This window comes from Coprinopsis cinerea, assembly GCF_000182895.1.
Source record: "Coprinopsis cinerea okayama7#130 chromosome 6 map unlocalized cont3.6, whole genome shotgun sequence".
NCBI classification, from domain to species: domain Eukaryota; kingdom Fungi; phylum Basidiomycota; class Agaricomycetes; order Agaricales; family Psathyrellaceae; genus Coprinopsis; species Coprinopsis cinerea.
Window position 1 is genome coordinate 700,274 of NW_003307539.1, and position 18,528 is coordinate 718,801.

At 50.8% G+C, this 18,528-nt stretch overlaps 4 protein-coding genes across 4 annotated transcripts; all 4 read right to left on the reverse strand.

Annotated features, from left to right (window-relative positions):
- Positions 1 to 246: 246 nt before the first annotated feature.
- On the reverse strand, positions 247 to 6,498 carry CC1G_06961 (1,3-beta-glucan synthase; the record flags this gene model as incomplete). Its single annotated transcript, XM_001837703.2, has 13 exons — positions 247 to 454; positions 508 to 571; positions 626 to 699; positions 758 to 1,088; positions 1,148 to 1,613; positions 1,670 to 2,051; positions 2,107 to 2,286; positions 2,349 to 3,726; positions 3,782 to 4,096; positions 4,149 to 5,138; positions 5,187 to 5,807; positions 5,965 to 6,227; positions 6,282 to 6,498. The coding sequence occupies 13 exons, from the start codon at positions 6,496 to 6,498 to the stop codon at positions 399 to 401; spliced, it is 5,337 nt and encodes a 1,778-aa protein (XP_001837755.2). The 3' UTR covers positions 247 to 398.
- A 2,621-nt stretch (positions 6,499 to 9,119) lies between these two features.
- On the reverse strand, positions 9,120 to 11,488 carry CC1G_06962 (hypothetical protein; the record flags this gene model as incomplete). The annotated part of the gene is made up of 7 exons (XM_001837704.2): positions 11,376 to 11,488; positions 10,598 to 11,281; positions 10,360 to 10,464; positions 10,004 to 10,281; positions 9,640 to 9,776; positions 9,375 to 9,557; positions 9,120 to 9,293 (listed from the first exon to the last, which is right to left on the reverse strand). The coding sequence occupies exons 2-7, from the start codon at positions 11,044 to 11,046 to the stop codon at positions 9,120 to 9,122; spliced, it is 1,326 nt and encodes a 441-aa protein (XP_001837756.2). The 5' UTR covers positions 11,047 to 11,281; positions 11,376 to 11,488.
- A 1,846-nt stretch (positions 11,489 to 13,334) lies between these two features.
- CC1G_06963 (manganese superoxide dismutase) lies at positions 13,335 to 14,821 on the reverse strand. Its single transcript, XM_001837705.2, has 8 exons — positions 14,648 to 14,821; positions 14,425 to 14,587; positions 14,064 to 14,242; positions 13,944 to 14,007; positions 13,849 to 13,886; positions 13,772 to 13,786; positions 13,619 to 13,639; positions 13,335 to 13,559 (listed from the first exon to the last, which is right to left on the reverse strand). Exons 1-8 carry the CDS (start codon positions 14,771 to 14,773, stop codon positions 13,485 to 13,487), a joined length of 681 nt encoding a protein of 226 aa, XP_001837757.2. The 5' UTR covers positions 14,774 to 14,821; the 3' UTR covers positions 13,335 to 13,484.
- Positions 14,822 to 15,033: 212 nt separating this feature from the next.
- On the reverse strand, positions 15,034 to 17,208 carry CC1G_06964 (hypothetical protein). The gene is made up of 5 exons (XM_001837706.2): positions 16,983 to 17,208; positions 16,622 to 16,923; positions 16,507 to 16,570; positions 16,378 to 16,447; positions 15,034 to 16,327 (listed from the first exon to the last, which is right to left on the reverse strand). The coding sequence occupies exons 1-5, from the start codon at positions 17,169 to 17,171 to the stop codon at positions 15,195 to 15,197; spliced, it is 1,758 nt and encodes a 585-aa protein (XP_001837758.2). The 5' UTR covers positions 17,172 to 17,208; the 3' UTR covers positions 15,034 to 15,194.
- Positions 17,209 to 18,528: the final 1,320 nt, after the last annotated feature.

Below are 18,528 nucleotides of genomic sequence, written 5' to 3' on the forward strand. Positions count from 1 at the left end.
CCAGGGATAATCATCGACTATCAAAGAAAAAAAAGTATAAAGACGTAGGCACAGAAGATGATGACAATGGGATGGATATGGATGGATGGATGGATGTATATGGGTTGTTGCAGAGGTGAATCGGATGAGGTGCTGAGCGTAACGGTGGAGCGTAACGGCATGAATCAAAAGGGAGAAAAAAAGGGTAGAAAAACATCAGAGTCCATGTACTCCATCCCTCCCAAACGGGAGGAGATCATCAACACACACACACACAAAGAAAAAAAGAGGGGGATTAAAACGCGTCGTACAAGATGAACAAGTATGGCATCGGTCATGTAGAAAGAAGATGAAAAGTCTATGCGAGATCGTAAGAATGAGAATGAGGTACTACTACTACTATCATGGGAAAAAGGGGTTTAAATGCTGTCGCAAATTGCGCAATCGAATTTGAGAGTATGGCTGAAGATGATAGCTGCAGAGGTCATCAGTATCACTGTCAAGATGAGAGACAAGATAGAGGCGTACGGATAGCAATGAGAGCAGCAAACACAGCGATCACGAAAATGTAGATTAGTCCATACTTGATGACCTACAACAGCACCGTCAGCATCCCGAACCCAACCAAAACGGAAAGTGAACATACAATGGAGCGTCGTTGCTTTTTCTGTTTAATTGAATACAGCGGCGCACGAATCTGTTTCGAGGGTCGAAGCCAGACTGCAGATGCTCGTCAGTAACTCTCTCACAAGCAAAAAAGGAGATGAAAAAGACTCACAAAGAAGCGTGGCATGGAACCGATCAAAGTAGGGTATCAAAATAGGCGGCGTGAGCATGAACAACAGCAAATGCCCCAACAACAAATCTCCACTCCACAGCGAGAGCTCAACAATCTTGACGATGAATTCACGTGCAGGCTGCGACAGGACATGGTTGCCCAAGCCGCGACCGTACCATCGGCCAGTCCACCACGCCATGTTCGTCTCGTCGTGCTTGAACTCGCGAGAGAGGAAGACGGAGATGAGGATCTTGTGGAAGGCACGTTGGATGGCGATGACGGCAATGAGACCGAGTACAGCGTCGGCAGTGTTCCAGCGTTCGAGAACCCACTACAAGTCAAAGAATTAGTTGAGCGTTTCAGACACACACAATACCCAAGAGGACATACCAAGAACTCGAAAGCACCAACCATACCCAACACACCCAGCCCATGCGTAATCGAAGCCATAACCGATCCAAAGTTCGAATTCTTCGCACTAAAGATCGGTCCAAGGAACAACGAAATAAGGAACTGCGTCAACAAAATCGCCGCATTCCACACAATCGGGCCCAACGAAATCAAGGCAATCCGGATGAGCGGGCTTGGCGGGTAGTTGCCATCCTCGTCAGGGAAAGACTTGACGAACATGTACGCGATCGTGAAGAGGACAGCCATGAACACCGGGAAGAAAATCTCCGAGAAAAGGACGGCGCGCCAGGTTGCACGGGGAATGTCACCAGAGAGCTTCTCAGAGGGGTTGCCGAGTTTCTTCTTCTTGTAACCAGTGATCATCGTGCGCGAGAGACGACAGTATCCAATCCACGAGTTGTTATGCGACTTGGAGTTTCCTCGTGACATCCATCGCAAGAATTCGCTGTGAACCATCCCATAAGCAATGCTATCCTTTCCAAACGAGAGTAAGCAACACACCGATAGTCAATGATAAAGTCTGAGAACACGAATTGATGCGGGTTGAACCAGAACGGCGCAATACACAAGGCAAGAATAGACACCCAGAAGTAGAGGAGGAACGGCGTCCACAGCGATAACGTCACATAAAGCAACATTAACAGCGTCCTCATACCCAAGTATATACTCGGCCCAGCGAAACGCGAGAACAGGATGTTGAAGAAAATCCTAGTCGTCGCGAAACCACGTCCAGTAGCGATGTATCGAGCACCACCAAAGGTGAGATTGCTGAGGATGGAATGGGTGTAGATCTGCGTCGAGAAGACTTCGAACACAGGCGAGAGAGACCCGAATTGTTTGGCGAGACGGAAGACGGCTTTGAATGTTCCGCGTTCGACGAGTTCTACAGTAACCAAGTCAGTCCGTGCCACCAGAAGAGAGAGAAGGGAGCGACGCACCTTGAAGGAAGAGCGGCAAGAACGCAATCATGAAGACCAAGAAAATCGAAATGATACACCTCTCGATCCACTCAAAGACCGGTACGAGGTTATAGCATCCACCCTGGTTCCCAATCATCTGCCCACTCTTCGTATACTCGCAAATCGTAAGACGCGAATTCATGCTACCCAGGAAAACCACTACAAGTAAAAGCATCGTCAGCAATCCATCCAAAAAATGAAAGACGAGGGAGAATACTCACTAGTAACAATAAAAGTCTGCACCGACAAAATGACCAACATATTGTTGATATGGAATCCAGGATGGCCATAATAAAACGTCAAGAACCTATCAATGGGCAACTGCGTCCCAAGATAGTAATACTCCCGACTCAACATCTGCTCTCCCATACCAGTCCCAATCTTCGTCTGGAAGTTTAGGATGGTACCAAAGCCCAAATCACGACCCTTGCCACACTGATAATACTCCGTATGCTTGATCCGTCCACCTCGTCCAAAGGCATTCATACCCGCATAGATATCCTCGTTCAAATGGAGTCCCTTCTGGGCTTTGGAAACACCACCACGAGTGGTCATGTACAACCCATTCAGGAAATCCGGATGACCGTAGTGCAGCTTCCCGCCAATCCACGCCATAGACCGCGCAGCGAGCGTACCGAACGTCTGCTCCTTGCCAGCCGCCAAATCACCGAGAATACCAATGTTCTCCGAGAAGATGTACTCGCGCGCTCCGACGATGGCGACAGGGGCAGTCTTGAAGTCCTTGTGTCCCCACTGGGCGTACGGCGACTGACTCGACACAGCGTACTCTTCAAACTCGCCAAGGACGTTCCGGATCTTGAGACACTCCTCGAGGTAATTATCCTGGTTGGCGTCGATAAGTTGCAGGTATTCGCCCCGGTAGAAGATGATCGCGTGGTTCTGGTTGTCCGACTTGCCGTCTCCAAGAATCGGGTTGCCAGGGAGCTCAATACGGAACTTGGGCCTTCTCCTTCCAGTCTCCGGGATGAAATCCGAATGCCCATCGATAAGCGCCGAGAAAATCCTAGACTCCCCTCCTTCCTTGCGAGGCGGCTCCTCTTCGAGATAGGCGATCTGCAAATCTGGGTAGGCTCGCAAAAGGAACTCGGCGTTCTCGTGCTCCTCCTTGTTGAACTTGGAGTACCGTTGCATCGAAACGACAAACTTGAACTTGCGCCTGGCCATCCTCTCGAGCTCCCTCTCCAATTTATCCGTATTCCCGCCGAACAACTGGACGATCTCGGGGTTCTCGACGCGGTAAAGCAACTTGATGGCTTTGGCGTAGTTCATCATGCCAGACACCGTGCGGTAGAGCGTTTGAGCGCGGAGGGAGGCCCAGATTCGGGTACGAAGCGTGAACTCGGGGGAGGAACTCTTGAATCCAATGAACGTGAACGGAATGTCGTCGGCCTTTTGACCCTTCTCTTCGTTGCCGAATGGATTGGCACCGTTGAACATGGCGGACTCCTCGGCGAGGATCTTGGTATCCTTGACGAAATTGTCCCACTCGATAGGATGAAGCTGCTTCAAGTACTCGAGCAGCGTCACACGCGTGTTCTGGTCCTCTTCACGGATAATTTCGCGGAGCGAAAGCAGAGTCTACAATCATACCCAGTCAGCCCACCTCCAACACCCCCGACAATAAGAAACGCACCTTTTCGCTATAATGAGGCGTAAGAACCGTAAACGTAGGCATGGCATCCACAGGAAGAGGCTCCGGAATCGATGTAGTCAAAGACTGCGCAAAGAACGAAATCCTTCGCTCAGCCTCACTTCCAGCCGGGAAGAACTCGCCCTTGACACTCTTGTCGCCCTGGCTAATGAAGAACGGCGGGGCACGTAGACTCCTTCGACCGCCTGCGCCGGTATCGACTTGGTGGTACAGCAGCTTCTGAACGTGATCGATGGAGAGCAGGTGTTCGCGGTACATGGAGATGATGATGGCGTTCCAGATTTGCGAGACGAGGACCTGTCGCGTATTCGTTAGCATGTTTATTCAGTTGACAGATAAAAAGACTCACCTTGGGCTTATACTTGACCTCCATATCCCCCGTAGCCAACAACTTGGAATAAATCCTCTTGGGTAACCGGGTATAGATATCCTTCCATGGAGTCCAAATCGACAACCCCAAGATAAAGGACCGCGCAATACTAAACGTGGTGTTCCAAATGATATACCACAAGAACGTGTCCAGGAAGAAGAGGATCAAATCCATGATATACATGATCGTCAGCGTGAACGCAGCATGGTTATAGCACAAGGCCCGTCCAAAGAACCGGTCGTTGCAGCCTTGAACCTTCATGTGCACCATCACCGCGATAGGGTCCCGGAAGGAGAGGGTGAGGAACCAGTACGACTCGACGGATTTGCAGAGGAAGACGAGGATCCAGAGGGTAACTGACCCTATCCGGGACTTGCTGCCCAAGACAGGATAGCTGGCCGTGAACGTCTGACTTGCGAGGTACTTGCGCGATTTGCCCGCAACCCGATCACCAAACATGCGACCAGAGGGGATGATGGCGAACAAGAGCGTGGCGATGACCGATATACAAAACTGGACGATAGCGAGGATGAGCGCGAGTGTACCACCCGTGTTGTTCGATTCGACGATGGCGACATAGAACGTGGGTCCGGAGGTGAGGCCGAGGGTGATGAAGAGGAAAAGGAGTCGTCGGGTGAGGTGGGAGGTATTGTTCCAGGTTGTCGGGATATAGGAGAATTCGGCGAGGGTTGCGAGGATCATGATGATGGTGGAAACAGCGCCGCCGAGTGCGGTTGCACTCCATCGCATGGCTGTCGAATCTCGGTTTCCAAACCGATAGATGGAGGGAGAGTGGTATGCGGTGTAGAAATAGAACAGAGAGATGTGAGCAACCCAAACACGGTTAAAGTTGACCAGGAGATGACCAAAGGAACGCTTCTCGTAATAGGTCTTGAAGAACGCTCGATTCCAGTCAATCCTGTCGAACTTGGTGTACCGTTGTGCGGGTGGAAGGTCGATTAGGCGAGTCTAGAGGGGAATTAGGATCGGATCGAAAGGGAAAAGAGAAGACATTACCTTGTCGTTGAGGACTATTCTTGCAATTCCCTCTGGGTACCAAAAGAGCTGGTTCACATCGTCGTAACCGATGATGTCGGCGTGATCCTTCTCCCTTCTAACGAATTTGCCATCAACAACCTCATAACCCTGGTCTCGAATGAAACGGTAGAGAGGCTTGATGACGGTTTTCAAGTAGAGACCTTCGGGTACTGGTTCCATGCGATTCTGGCACTCGGGCGACCGGTAGTAGTCATCCGCGCATTTGAAGATGAAACAGAGACACTCGGGGACGAAGCGGACTGAGGCGGCCTCTCCCCAGCAGAGCAAGTAGAGGGCGATTTGTCGCAGACGGTCGTACTGGCTCATATTGTTCATTGCTTGCCTCCAACGCTCTAGTGCGGTTGCGAGGGACTTTTCATGGCCTCCGCGCTTCTTTGATCCCCTTTTCGACTTCATGCGGCTGAGGCCTGGATTTTGTGTCTGGCCGATAGCGTCGTCGAGATCGAGCTGGGCGGCAAAGTACCATTTGCGATAGTTTGCGTTGTGGCCGCCGATGTAGTCAGCATGGAGGGTCAAGAGAGCCTGGTTTGGGGTCATGCGAGATGCTCGACTGTCAAGCAGCTGCATAAGGAAGTCGAACTGTGGGAAGCAGGACGATTAGTGGACTGTGGACATGGACTGCGAGGATGGAAGCGAGAGAATGTTGAACAAGGTTACGCCACCACTGACAATTTCTTGGCAAAGCGGTGCAGAAGGGGAGCAGCGACGATGTGGGCGGTAGAAGCGGAAAACTCACCATATTCCTCATCGAATCCCGTTGGAAACCAAACTTTTGTGTGAGATCCAGAAAGACGTCCTCAATCTCCTCCTTGGAGAGCGGTATCTGTCGGTCGGCGCTCCAGGCTGGGTACTGGTCTCGCGGGGGGACGTTGTATTCGTTGTAGGACGGTGCGCCTGTGTCTAGGTATGCTGAGCGCCCTCCTGTTGGCCCTATGGACTCTGAGGACGGTGCTGGTCGTTCTGCATAGACGTCTCGATCTGAGTCGGTATCTTGCATGGCTGGGGAGGTGGGACGATGAGACAAAGCAAAAGGAGGCTGGGCTGTCGACTCACGATACTCATAGTTTCCGTTGTTGTCATAGTCGTTGACTGCAGGGTTGCTCGAGTCTGAGGTGTATGTTTCGCGGCGGTCGCGACGGCCGAATTCAACATGGTCAGACTCGTTATCGTAAAAGCGGCGGTTTGAGTTAAAAGGGTCGTTTGAGTGGTCCATTGACGGGGACGAGGAAGGGTAACCCTCCTGACTTGGAGCCCCGTGGCGGCCAGACATGAGACTGGGCACTGGCAGCGAAAGAGCAGAGAGTCGACACAAGACAACCTCCCGACGCCGGTGGCAGACAACAAGCCTTCGAATGTACAGCCACCAAACAATCACCAAATTGCATTTCCCACGACGCTTTACCACAGCCTCCTCGCTAAGAATTATTTCCGTCACTTATGGCGTCCTTCCTGGGTTACCTTGGGCCTTGTACTCACCACTTCACTCCACTCTGACCTCGTCCACTGTCGTCAATAGAACCCGACGCCAAGAACGCTCCCCATCAATTGGGAAGTCTGCGGCCGTTAGCAGGGTCTATAGTCATAGCGCCCACCGGACACACCGCCGATTGTGTCTCAACAATCCAACTGTCTTGCTGGCGGACAGCGCCCTTGCAGGCTAACGCATGCCCTTCCACACGTGTTCCATTCCATTGATACGACTCGCTGCTCCAGCCTCGCCCCACGTGGTCCGACAGAGGCGCAAATGAACGCTTTGCCTTGCAGTCAAACGATTACCATCAGCCAGGTTAGGATGTACAAGAAGAAGCCTCCGCCGAGGCTCGAGGCGGCGGGCTCTTCGTCCAATTTTTGGAAATCGAATGTCTCCCTATGCTGCCCTTCACAAATACTATGATGCTCCGGAGGGATCGAATCGAAGGCATCCAACCCGTCGACATTGCCTTTCGAATTCCAGACCCTCACCACACATTGCTCAACTTGATTTGGTGACAGGTCATATGTCGCATGATCGCAATCGATAAAACAAAAAAATGTCCTTATCGATAACTCGACTGGGCCAAGTCGGAATACAAAATAATACTACGTACATGCCTTCCTTCTTCACCATCGCTGACGAAAACACACTGTTTGCAGGCAACGGGCCGCGGCAAGCGGTCCCATCCTCAAATGACAAACACGCCCCTTACGGACATTAATAGTGACTTAAGCGCCCTCCCCAAGTCGAAGGAAAAAACCCGTTCCCGAGGGAATAAATTTTAATCTCGAGCCATTATTCGACAGTCACAATATTCATATCCGCCCAATTCCCAAGCACAGCGAGCCAACCCCCTGTCACAACAGAGCTCCCCCGGCCGCTCCTGTTCTTCAAATTCCATTAGCCTTGGACACCAAAAATAGCCGATTTCCCGGTATTTGGATTCACCTTCCATTGAAAGAAAAGAGGCGCGTGTGTACATAACGTCTGTCCGCAAAGGCTCGAATAGGCGGTCACAGCTCGAAGCTCGTCCTATCGTCTTCTCACAGTCTGACACCTTTCGCTCCACAAGACACCGTCGGCCCAACCCTCCGATGAAAGGCGTGCGCAGAATGGGACAGAATCTCTGATTCTGACATATGCTTCGTATTGATGACACTGTAAAACCACAGACGATTCCTCCCTCACTATCCAAATTCAAACCATATTCAAACAAACCTCCGTGGCGCGGTCTACTACGTGGCACGTCGACATCAAAGTCTAATAAAACATTACCTTCACTCTAATTTTTGATCATGATCATGATACCCAACTTGAAGGCAGCCCGACTCGAACCCACTCACATGCAATTAAGCGCCCAACACGCTCCCTGCACGGTCCGTGCAACGTTTCATCCTCAAGGTCCCAGCCTCTAGACAAACCCGTCTCGTCTTATGTATGTGATGTCACTTTCAGCGGGAAGTATAACGTATATCTAGCAGTCCAAGTCGAGAGCTCGCAGGTGGCGATTTAGCGCCCACGGCGGACTCGTACTCACAAACCCCCGCAGATACAAAGCAGCCGTTACAATACACGAGTATGACCGATACGGTCCACTGATACAGTCTAGTCGAGTCGCCGTACCGTAGCTACGCACATATAATGCACACGACGAACGAGAGGAGAGCGAGAGGAGAACGCATGATAGGAAAGTTGAAAACTGAACCGCAGTCGCAACGAGATAGTAGATAGATACTATGTACACAGATCCCCACAAAACCCATGAATAGTAAATATACGTAGGAAGGGAATCAAGAAGATATGCAGACAGAAAGAGGCGGAGAGGGACTACTAGTGGCTGTGGGTCGTACAAATACAAAACATGCAAAAAGAAAGATGAAAGGAAGTCGCAAAGCCGAAAGAAACCGTCCGAGAAACCGAGAATTGTCCATCCTAGAACGCGTGTCGTGTGTCGTGTCGTGTCGTTCCACCCAAACAAGCAGGAAGCAAAAAGAAAAATAAGAATCGAAGGTCGCCATACCCACCTATGCATCATCCTCCACAACACTACCCCTCCCATTCCAACAATCCAACCACACTTTCACCCCACACCCAAGCCGACGAACGAACGGACCGAAAAAGCCCAACAAACATCCCTTCCCAGCGAATCCGAAAGATCCTATCTTCGCATCCTTCACCACAGGCCTCCGGTCCATCCGCCACACAACGCATGATAATGCCATAGCGTTAGGAGGCCGACGACAACAGCGCCGAACTTATACCATGGTTAAAGGAGTCGTACCGACACCCGACCGAGTGAACGGAAAGCGTCAACGCTTGACGACGAGGGTAGGAAGGTAGGAGAAGGGTGAGAGCAATCGAAGCGTCGGGTGTACTCCAAGGATATCAGCCGCAAATAGTACTTGTCGTAAGCGAATCTAGTCGTCGTCTTCGTCCTCATCATCATAAGGATGCCGACTTTTGCGTTTAAGGTTGAGCGCAGTGGTGGTATACGGCGAGCTGCGCTCGTCAGGCGGTGTCATATCCCGCTTCTTCCGCCTCCTTCGCTCGTTTTCTCGGATGTTGAGGCGGACGCCCCATCGTGCGAGGTGCTGGAAAATAAATAACAAGAAAAGGGAGCGGTGATTAATTCAGTTCTCATTCGAAGATAAGATAAAAGGATGGTTGCGTACCTTCGTAAGCTCAGTAGACGCTTGAAGACCAGGGAACTCCTTCGTCGAGAACACACGGAACGGGCCACCAAAACATTCAGCCTGCATCACCCGCACACCGTCCGGACTCCCCCTCGGGCTCCCATAGATATCAAAAACGCTATATCGAAGGATGAAGTATCCTTCATTTTTAACAGCCAGATCCTAGAACCACCAAACGCACCCAAAGAAAAAAACAAGTTACTTGTCAATTTCAAGTGCAGGCTACGAAGGAAGTTGGGCTCACCGCAAAGACGAAAACCAACGTCTTCTTCCCTCGGTATTCCACCAGATTTGGTTGAACGACGGTGGCGCCAACCAAGGAAGTGGTGCTGACCGAGCTTTTCATGATAGGGAAGTTGTTGATGTACCACAGGACCTGGTCTGCACGTGGGAGGCATCGTGGAGGGGAGAGCCGAGGTAGACGAGGGGGAAAAGACCAAACCAAAACTCAAATGTTAGAATCGCTCGATCAAGGAGTGTAGGGTAGAAAGAACGCGTGGAAGGAAGGAAGAAAGAAAGTCAAATGTAGCGTGAAGAAGAAGGGCGACGGCGCGAGAAGAAGCAGAAGAGTAGATCGACACGAAAATCGAAACCAGAAAACAACGAACCGGTAGGTTTCGGATCCACTTGCAAAAGGGGATCGATAGCGGTAGCAGCGACAGGGCTAGTTGATTGACTCGGGGAACTGGCATACGACGACGTCGAAGGAGGCGGCAGTGCGTGCTGACGATGAGGCGAGATCGACCCTCTTCGCGAATGCGGGTCGGTGGCGCTTCTGGAAGGACCTGGACTTCCAGTTCCACTCGCATTCGCCAACGATTCCTTTGCGGGGGGAGGGACAGGGTACAGATCGACGGTGCACAGAAGGCCGGGTGTATCAATTGCCCTACTCAGCCAAAGGTAGAAAAGACAATTAACGGTCATTTAGATTTTGGCCCTGGAGAAGGAAGAACACGCGACGTACTCGTAATTCGGGACCTCCCTTTCAATCCCGTCCTCTTGAACTTCAAACAGTTTGTATTGAACCACGGGAGGTGGATCGAGAGGTCTCCTGTCCACCCTCGCATACCTGCGACCGTTTGAAAACCAGTTGGTGGCAGAGCAGGAACAAGCGGCAAAAGAAGTAAAGGATACAAAGTGGAAGCGGAGAGAAAGGGTATGAGTGTTAAAAACAAGACAAAAAGGCCTCGGAGAACACTCACTTTCTTCCCAAATCGGCCTTCTGGATCTCGACGAGTTCGGCTCTCATCGTCCGACCCGCGAATTGACCTGTTTCGAAGTACATTGGCTTGTTTATGAAATCAGTGCTGTCCGCACTGCCTGGGTGAAAGAATGTTGCGAAAGGGGTGTGAGAGCCCGAGTCGTTGGTATTCATCGATGGAACAACGGGAGGGACATCAGACACTGGAGGAGAGTCAGAGGAGGTCGTGGAGGTCGCAACAGGAGCTTGTGGGCGAGTGTAAGTTTCAACAGAGCTATGGCGCGTGGACGATAAAGATCGTGGTTGGCAAGCGTCCCCGAGAGCAGAGGACGTCGATCTTGAGAAATAATGGGAAGAGCTGGGTTGACCAAAATTTAGCGGGGGGAGCTGTCGGTCAAAGGTGTGCGGAACGTAAACGTTGCCCTGTTCCTGTGGACCGGTTCTGTACATCCTCGAGGCCGACGAGAACAAGAGCGAGGCGGGACAAACCCAATACCAGCGTCCAAGATTGTGGAACCCTGCCGACTCGACGAGCGCACAAGGGTCTGTATATCGCTAGGGCTCCGCACCCAAAGTGAGGAACTTCAGCGATCCCCGACGATCAAAGCAGGGCAAGTTGTGGTAAGCGGGAACGTCGGCTGCGGGACAAAGACCTCTCGCTCCAAAACCCTGGACAGCGGATTTCCTAAGAGATGTGCACCGGATGAAAAGGATTTTCCAAACCGGTGCCTTGATTAGCTCTCAACCTTCTACAACACATCGACGCTAGATCCACTCACCACGGGCAGCAAGGGTTTCGCTGTTGCTTTCGACAGCAACGAGAGCGAATGGGACAGGGGGACGCAGTGGTGTTAGGTCAAGCCAAAAGTTGCAGAGTGGAATGTCAAGCGAAGGGGTAATCCAAGTTCCAGGGAAAGGGATGGCGGCAGACCCATATATCTAAGGATAGAGGAAAATCGAGATTGGTTTCCCGATCTGGAGGCCAATACCCGGATGTATACAACCAAGGGAGAACCCGTGCTTCGATATCCCTTGGGCAGAAATTCATCGACAGATTAGCTGTCGGCTGTCACAGGCTTCATCAAGGGTGCAATGGTACTGTTAGACTTTATCCGGCCAATGAACTGGTTTTCCCAGCCCTCGGACACGAGCTTGTCGCAAGGTTAAGTAGTCTCCTCTGTGGTCAAGGCACCACCTACTAGCCCAGCCTAGTCCTCCGTTGCTTCCCCGCGAAGGAATCCTAGTTTGTCAAGAACCCGGATCCGGAGAAGAAGAAAAAGTCAAGGGATAACTTATCGATGAGAACTGGGGATTCGGAAGTGCATGATACCAGAGTGGCCGTAAGCGCCTGGTTACATAATTACACCGAAGGACAGGATAGAGACATTGTCACCGAAAGAGAGGAACTGAAGGTGGACTGATAAGTGCATGGTGAGCCACTAACCCGGTAAACATCAGGGAGCGTAACATTTTAGGACCACCACCAGCCAGCCAAGACGACTGAGTCGCCATAAACCGGAATAAAAACATATAATTGAACGTGAAGAGGGATAATGGGGTTCAAAAAGAATCAAATACCAACGTGGAGTTCGATCCAGCCAACTTGTTTCCTGGAATGAGGAGATCCCAGTGCACCAAGTTCACCACGACCTCCGGGTCGAAACTGCCTATCCGCGACTGCTTGAATCTGCCTCATGGCAAACCGTGAACTGATTATCCACTGTATCACAAAGCTTATTTGAAAGGTGATCAAGGTGTGGATAGCCCAGTGTTACTGTAAGGCTTGGAAGACGAGGGTCATGACGATAAGTGGAGCGGGACAACCAACGAGATAATCATCCAGACAACGGATCATCCCACTATGCTGCTACCACGTCGAGGAGATGAGGTCACCCTTGATCTGGGACGTTATTGCCAACACCTTCGATGTCAAAGCCATAGAACATACGTTTGGCCTCCAATTAAATAAGTAAAATCCTACCCCTTTGACGGACTCACCAAGGAGATTGGAGGCGAATCCCCGCACCTTCCACGTTCACATGAAGCAGTCCCTCAAGTCATAGGGCCTCACCGCACCACCCCGATTCTCGAATCACAACTCCGACATGGTGCAAGATGACGAACCAAGTGACCACTTGATACAGTGCCGGACAGATAAACGTGACCTCTCAGGGCAGGGGTCAAAAATTGAGATTTTTCACTCGAAATTTGAGATTTAGAAGGAAACCTGGCCTAATTCGCGTAAAAATGCAATCTCCGAAAATGACCCAGTCACGTGACTTTTTCCAGATTTTGTCGAAAAAAATCCAACTTTACTTGGGTTTTAGGGGGTGGGATTGACAGGGAAGGCATCTCTGTCAGTCAAAACAGTGACTTAGGCCGTTATTTACACCCGTATAGGACTATAAAACCCACTTCTACCACCCCGATGTTGGGTTGGGGCCATTATCTATACCTAAGATTAAGATTGCCCCTTATCTTTGATCCCATCAATAGATTAGATCTTCCAAATGGGGAAACTTTCCAAATTTTGGGTAGAACTTTTTCTCAAACCTTCGAATTTGGGGACAGTTTTGAGTTCATTCGAAAGCTCTCGTTGAAAGGAGTCGTTTCCGATAGTTTTCGGAGAAATCCAAGTCATTACCTAAGCCCAGATACAGACGCGAGTTTTGGCGTGCCAAGAGGTCACTTTTGAGCGTCCCGCACTGTACTCCAAGTGGGAAGCCAAGGACATGGAAGGAACATCAGGTTATATTGGGCGTTATGGAGCTATTTCATAGGAAGAAGTTGGATTTTGCATGCAGGAAAGCTTCCAACAAAACGTACATATTCATTGTGAGCGTCTACAAGCAGAAAGGCGCTAGCTCTGCCCTTTACGGTCGATCCCGCTACGCCGATTGTGCCTCGACGAAGCGCTTCTCGGCCTCCTTGAAGTTGATAACGTTCCAGATAGCGTTCAAGTACTGCAAATCAAGATGCATGAGCTACCTCTGCCGAGTCGCAAAGGGACTGGATGACTCACATCGGGCTTGACATTCTTGTACTGCGGTCGATAAGGTTTAGAAGAACAGCCAAATCACATTTTGGGATGGACGCGAGGCGAGTTTGCCGATCAAAACACAGACAAGCCAGCTTTTAGAGGACTGCATGGTTTCGAGAAACGAGTTTATCGTACCTGAAGATAGAAAGCCTATATTTGAAGGTAACCAATGTGAGTGACATAACCAGACAGACAGGGCCTAGATGACGTACATGCTCCCAGATGTCCACACCAATAATGGGCGTGTGCGCTACAGAAAGAAAGTTATAAACACATCCAGTATGACGGAGGTTCAGAAGTCACATACAAAGGAGGGGATCTTGATTGGCGGTGGTCACAATCTCCAACTTCTTGTTGGAGGGGTTGTAACCCTGTGAAATAGGTTAAGTCTCCCGCCGGCCTGTATGACAGGCAACGTAATACTCACAAGCCAACCCCAACCACTTCCTTGAATGGCAGCAGTCTTGGTGTTGAATTCCTTCTTGAAGGCCTCAACGGAACCAAAGTCCCTCTCGAGGGCTTGCTTGAGCGCGCCGTCAGCGAGCTTGCCTCCGTCTTCCGAGGCAGGGGCAAGGTTCTTCCAGAAGAGAGAGTGGTTAATATGTCCTGTTCATGTGGAAGTTCCCGAAATTGAGTTCAACGGTAGCGGTCAGATGAGCCCGAGAGGTGGTGAGCACCGTGACGAGGAGGGGTGAGAGCATGCGAAGCAATACGGTTCGGAGTACGGAAATGGAACAAAACATGTCAGCCTTCTGCTTCGGAAAACGGTGACAGGGCTATATACTGACCTCCGCCATTGAACTTGATAGCAGCCTGGAGAGCAATCTGCTCCTTATACGAAGACGTCTTCGCGTAGGCTTCTTGAGCTGCATTCAGACCGTTGACATAGGTCTGGTGATGTTTCTGGTGGTGCAGCTTCATGATCTCCTCCGAGATATAGGGTTCCAAAGCCTATCAAATCGCACATGTTTAGCACTTCTGACCTTCAATTTAGTTCAACTGAGCACCTACATCGTAGCTGTAAGGAAGGGGAGGAAGAGTCGCCTGGGACGCGATCGACCTCTTCGCAACAGCTGGGGCGACGAATCCACGGCGAATACCAGCTCTAAAAGCGTTTCGACCGGCAAAAGACAACATTTCGAAAGATTCTAGGAGATTACAGGGAGAGAAACAGAGAGAACGTTGTGGTACAACGACAACCTCAAGTTCAGTGACGAAACGCGAGGTATTCCGATGGCCCAAAGCCAAAACGTCATTCATGACTAATCGACTCTTTGGAGACATCCACGTGATTGTCGCGTCGCCAAATCTTGGCACTTCCGCAAAGGGGCAAATGAATGAAATTGCATTCGACAAGCAAAAAGCAGGATATAAGTTTACGTACAAGTACAATCGGGATAAGGTATAACATTAACATCATCATATAAGTTACCAACGGTGTTCGATAATAATACAACGGAGAACTCGAATACTGGTACTGAAGTGAACGGGCAAAGAGTGAAGCGCAAGTCCACCAATCGGCATTATTTAACGTAGGCGTCGAGAATAGACAAAGAGCTTAGACTACCACAAAGCTTGATTGAGACCCAGTCCGTCGGTGCCAACTTCGACTGTCGCTGGAAATAGACGACCGAGGCGATCGAGCCTCCCAGGCTGGGCTTCCAGGAGGCAATTTGGCGGAAAGGTTGTGGTTGAACCTCCTCGTAGAGACGGATCCAAACGTTTTGACCTTGCATTCGGTGGCCTGCATCGATTCAGGGTATCCAAATACGTCGTAGTTGCTGGCGCGATAGACGCCCATTTGCCTGAGTCGTCCAGCGCTCAGGGTCGGCCATCGATCTTGCGTATACTGAAGAGTGAACTTTTCGATGTTGGGGTTCTCTTGGAGGATGCGGATTGCACTTGTAGTCATGTCTTCATCAGATGACTTGTACATTTTGATTAGGGTGAACGATTCCAGGTTGGGTGCCTGACGAAGTGCTCTGGAGAAATCTCGCTGGATATCGGATGAGTATTTTTGGACATCTTCATGCCTGAACAAGTCAAGACTTACCACGCGGAAAGTTGGGCGAGTGAAGCACATAACGTGGAGATGTCGAAGCGTTGGGCAGGCGTTCAGGAAGGAGCTGAACAACTGTGTTTCATCCTGAAGATAGAGTTGCCCACCGAACGACAGATCGATCCAGACACTCAAAGATTCCAGATTGGGGAAGTCTTGGAGGGCATTAAACGTCGGCTGGAATGAGGACATAGTGTGGTGGAGCGACGTGAGAGTGAGGTGACGCAGTTTCTCTGGGTGGGGGATGCTTCGAAGGTACTTGAGAGGACCATGAAAGGATTCGAGACGGGGAAGAGCAGAGAATGGAAGAGCAAAGGAGGAAGGGAAGATCGTGCTACCACCGGCATGCTGTAGGGCGATATGCTGTAGCCTTGGATGATTGGCAAAGAACTTCATGAACGCCTGATAATCCTGAACGGAGGAAATGTCGTCCTTGGTGCTCTCCTGCAGGGCCATGTCCCCCAAGGTTATCGAGCGAAGTCTTGGCCACCGCCCCAATGTCACGTTCCTGGCGTCGAAGATGCGGTGCGCAGGCGCCACAGCGTTCAGGGTCAGTTCCTCGAGGCGAGGGCACCGTTCGATCAACATCTCCCAGAACCTTCGCGGTAGCCTTTCAACCTTTGGGGGTCCAGCTAAATGAACATCAGCACGCCGCCCTAATCCCTCGGACATGATAACTCACCAGCCAACCAGTCCAACGATTTCGTCTTCACAGTGAGCGAGAATTGCCTCAAATTGGAAAACTTGTACAGCTGGATAAAGCTCCCTTTAGCCTCGTGACGCACATACTCCTCAATGGTACCGAACACACCTGGCTTCCTGGGTTCAGAGGTCGGTCACCAATAACGCTGCTGATTCCTTTCAAATGCGGACAACTGGAGTGACTTCAGATATGACGGAACGTAAGCAAAACTGGACCAACATACGATTTCCTCAAGGCCGTCCACAAATCGTCCGAGGGCATCTCCCAACCGTCCCAGGCAAAGTACTCCAAGGACCGAAGGTGAGGTGCGAGCGTGCAGACGAGTTCGCAGATAAGGTTCTCGTCGATTTCTTCGCCCGGTGCCGTCCATTCGATTGGGTTCGGGCAAACGGCGAGGCGGCGTACGTGCCGGGCGTTTTCCAGGCGTTTAGAGAGTGACACCAAGGTCGACTTGCATTGCTTGTTGGTTTTCAATTCGATATTGGAATAGAGACAAGGCAACAACTGTGCTCTCAGTCTTCGTGACTATAGAAGGGGAACGATAAGGACCGACTGGATGGAAGGGGATGCGATGCCACACGTACGCAAAGACTGAGGTTGAGAACGTCGCTCAGAGAGTCGCAGTGCCATCCAATATCCCTGATAACCTGACCGGGAAGGGTGTCGAGGATACACTTTTCCGCATAGACCAGAGGCTTGAAGGAGTCTCCAGACTTGAGGAGGTTCTTGAGCCTTGGGAGCGGGCTCATGGTTGGCAATGTCCTGCTCGGCATCGCTGGCGAGGTGGAACGTGGCGTCGTCGCAGTGAAGTATGTGGGCAGGCGAAGAGCAAAAAGCCAAAGCCAGGGTCCCGCTTGTATATATCGGCAAACGGGCAAAAATACCGTATGGATTTGTGATAGATGAACGCGGTTATATACTGCGTCAAATGGGCAACGGGGCGTGTTGCGGATATATCCTTTTGCGTTCGCAGGCACCTAGACCGGGAAAGCTAGACAAGAGGAATGATTCTTCCGACCAATATGGAATCTAGCCCAGAGGGTGAGCGGATAGCCCACGAGAGCAGATATTATCGACGACGGTTTAGAAGCGGAGAGAAGGGTGAACGCAGGCCAGAACGAGGGTCTTTGTCACAGTTGTCGGAGCCAAAACATATCTTGGCGCCTGATGATGACGGTGACGTCTGTTGACTCTTCAATTGACGCCATCTTATGTTTTCGACACCTGCTTCTCGTCAATCCTCTCCACTTCGTTGCTAACCCGTCAGATAACCTTTCTACACAGTTGGTAGCTTCACCTTATCGCTGAAAGTAAGAGATTGCCGCCTCTCTAAGTATAGACGGAAGGGTATCGGAATCGAAACCAAGCCGAGCTCGAGGCCGCTGTATCTCAGATCCTGTCACCTTCGAACCAAAAGGCGCCGACTCCGAACAAAGTGTACCTCAGACCTCTGGAACCTTCTTGGAAGACCATTCAGTCACCTTGTGCTCATCGATGCGGTTAAAGCTGTAGGCCCGCGAGAACAGTAGAGAACAATTCTTACTAACGCCTGCACCTAATGACGAAAATGAGTGCGATTACAATCGGACAAGTGTCTCAGAGCAACCTCCTCAGCTCAACCTCGAAAGGACAAGCTTACATCTCGAGAAGCCATGCCGTCGAAACGTTTATTCGGTCAACTAACCATGCTTTGTGCTGTCTTTCCCAAGGCTCGCCAAGTAGCGGGGAACCGAGGTCTTGATTGTGAAGACAAGCGACGCCCCTGACACGCCTTTCCGGTGGTACCACTCCGTTACCGACTACCTAATCCGGCAATTCCTCCTCTCCGAGTTGGCCGCTCCTGTTTACAACCGCAGACGAAGGTGTCTAAGACAGCAGTTGACCAATGTAGCGCCAGGCTGTTGGGACAGATTATAGACCTCATGAGCGCCTACTATCTGACAAGCTCTTCTGGAATGGCAGCGGCGTCCGAGACGACGTCCAATGGGAGAAATTGGGCGTTGCATGAGTTTCTCTGGTGAAACAGATAGCTCAGTCTGCGGCACAGGCTTTAGAGCACCCGCTCTGTCTTTAGTGCAATAAACCGTCTTAATTGCCTGGATCGGACCCTGCCCCTGATGCTTTCATCCA

Excerpts from the sequence above, each read along its gene's own strand:
- CC1G_06964 (XM_001837706.2), bottom strand. The coding sequence starts at position 17,171 with ATGCCGAGCAGGACATTGCCAACCATGAGCCCGCTCCCAAGGCTCAAG. Across the intron at positions 16,924-16,982 it reads TTCTCAACCTCAGTCTTTGC|TCACGAAGACTGAGAGCACA; the intron begins GTACGTGTGGCA and ends CCCCTTCTATAG. Across the intron at positions 16,448-16,506 it reads CTCTGAACCCAGGAAGCCAG|CTGTACAAGTTTTCCAATTT; the intron begins GTGTGTTCGGTA and ends AGCTTTATCCAG.
- CC1G_06963 (XM_001837705.2), bottom strand. The coding sequence starts at position 14,773 with ATGTTGTCTTTTGCCGGTCGAAACGCTTTTAGAGCTGGTATTCGCCGT. Across the intron at positions 14,588-14,647 it reads CCCTTCCTTACAGCTACGAT|GCTTTGGAACCCTATATCTC; the intron begins GTAGGTGCTCAG and ends GCGATTTGATAG. Across the intron at positions 13,560-13,618 it reads ACAAGAATGTCAAGCCCGAT|TACTTGAACGCTATCTGGAA; the intron begins GTGAGTCATCCA and ends CTTGATTTGCAG.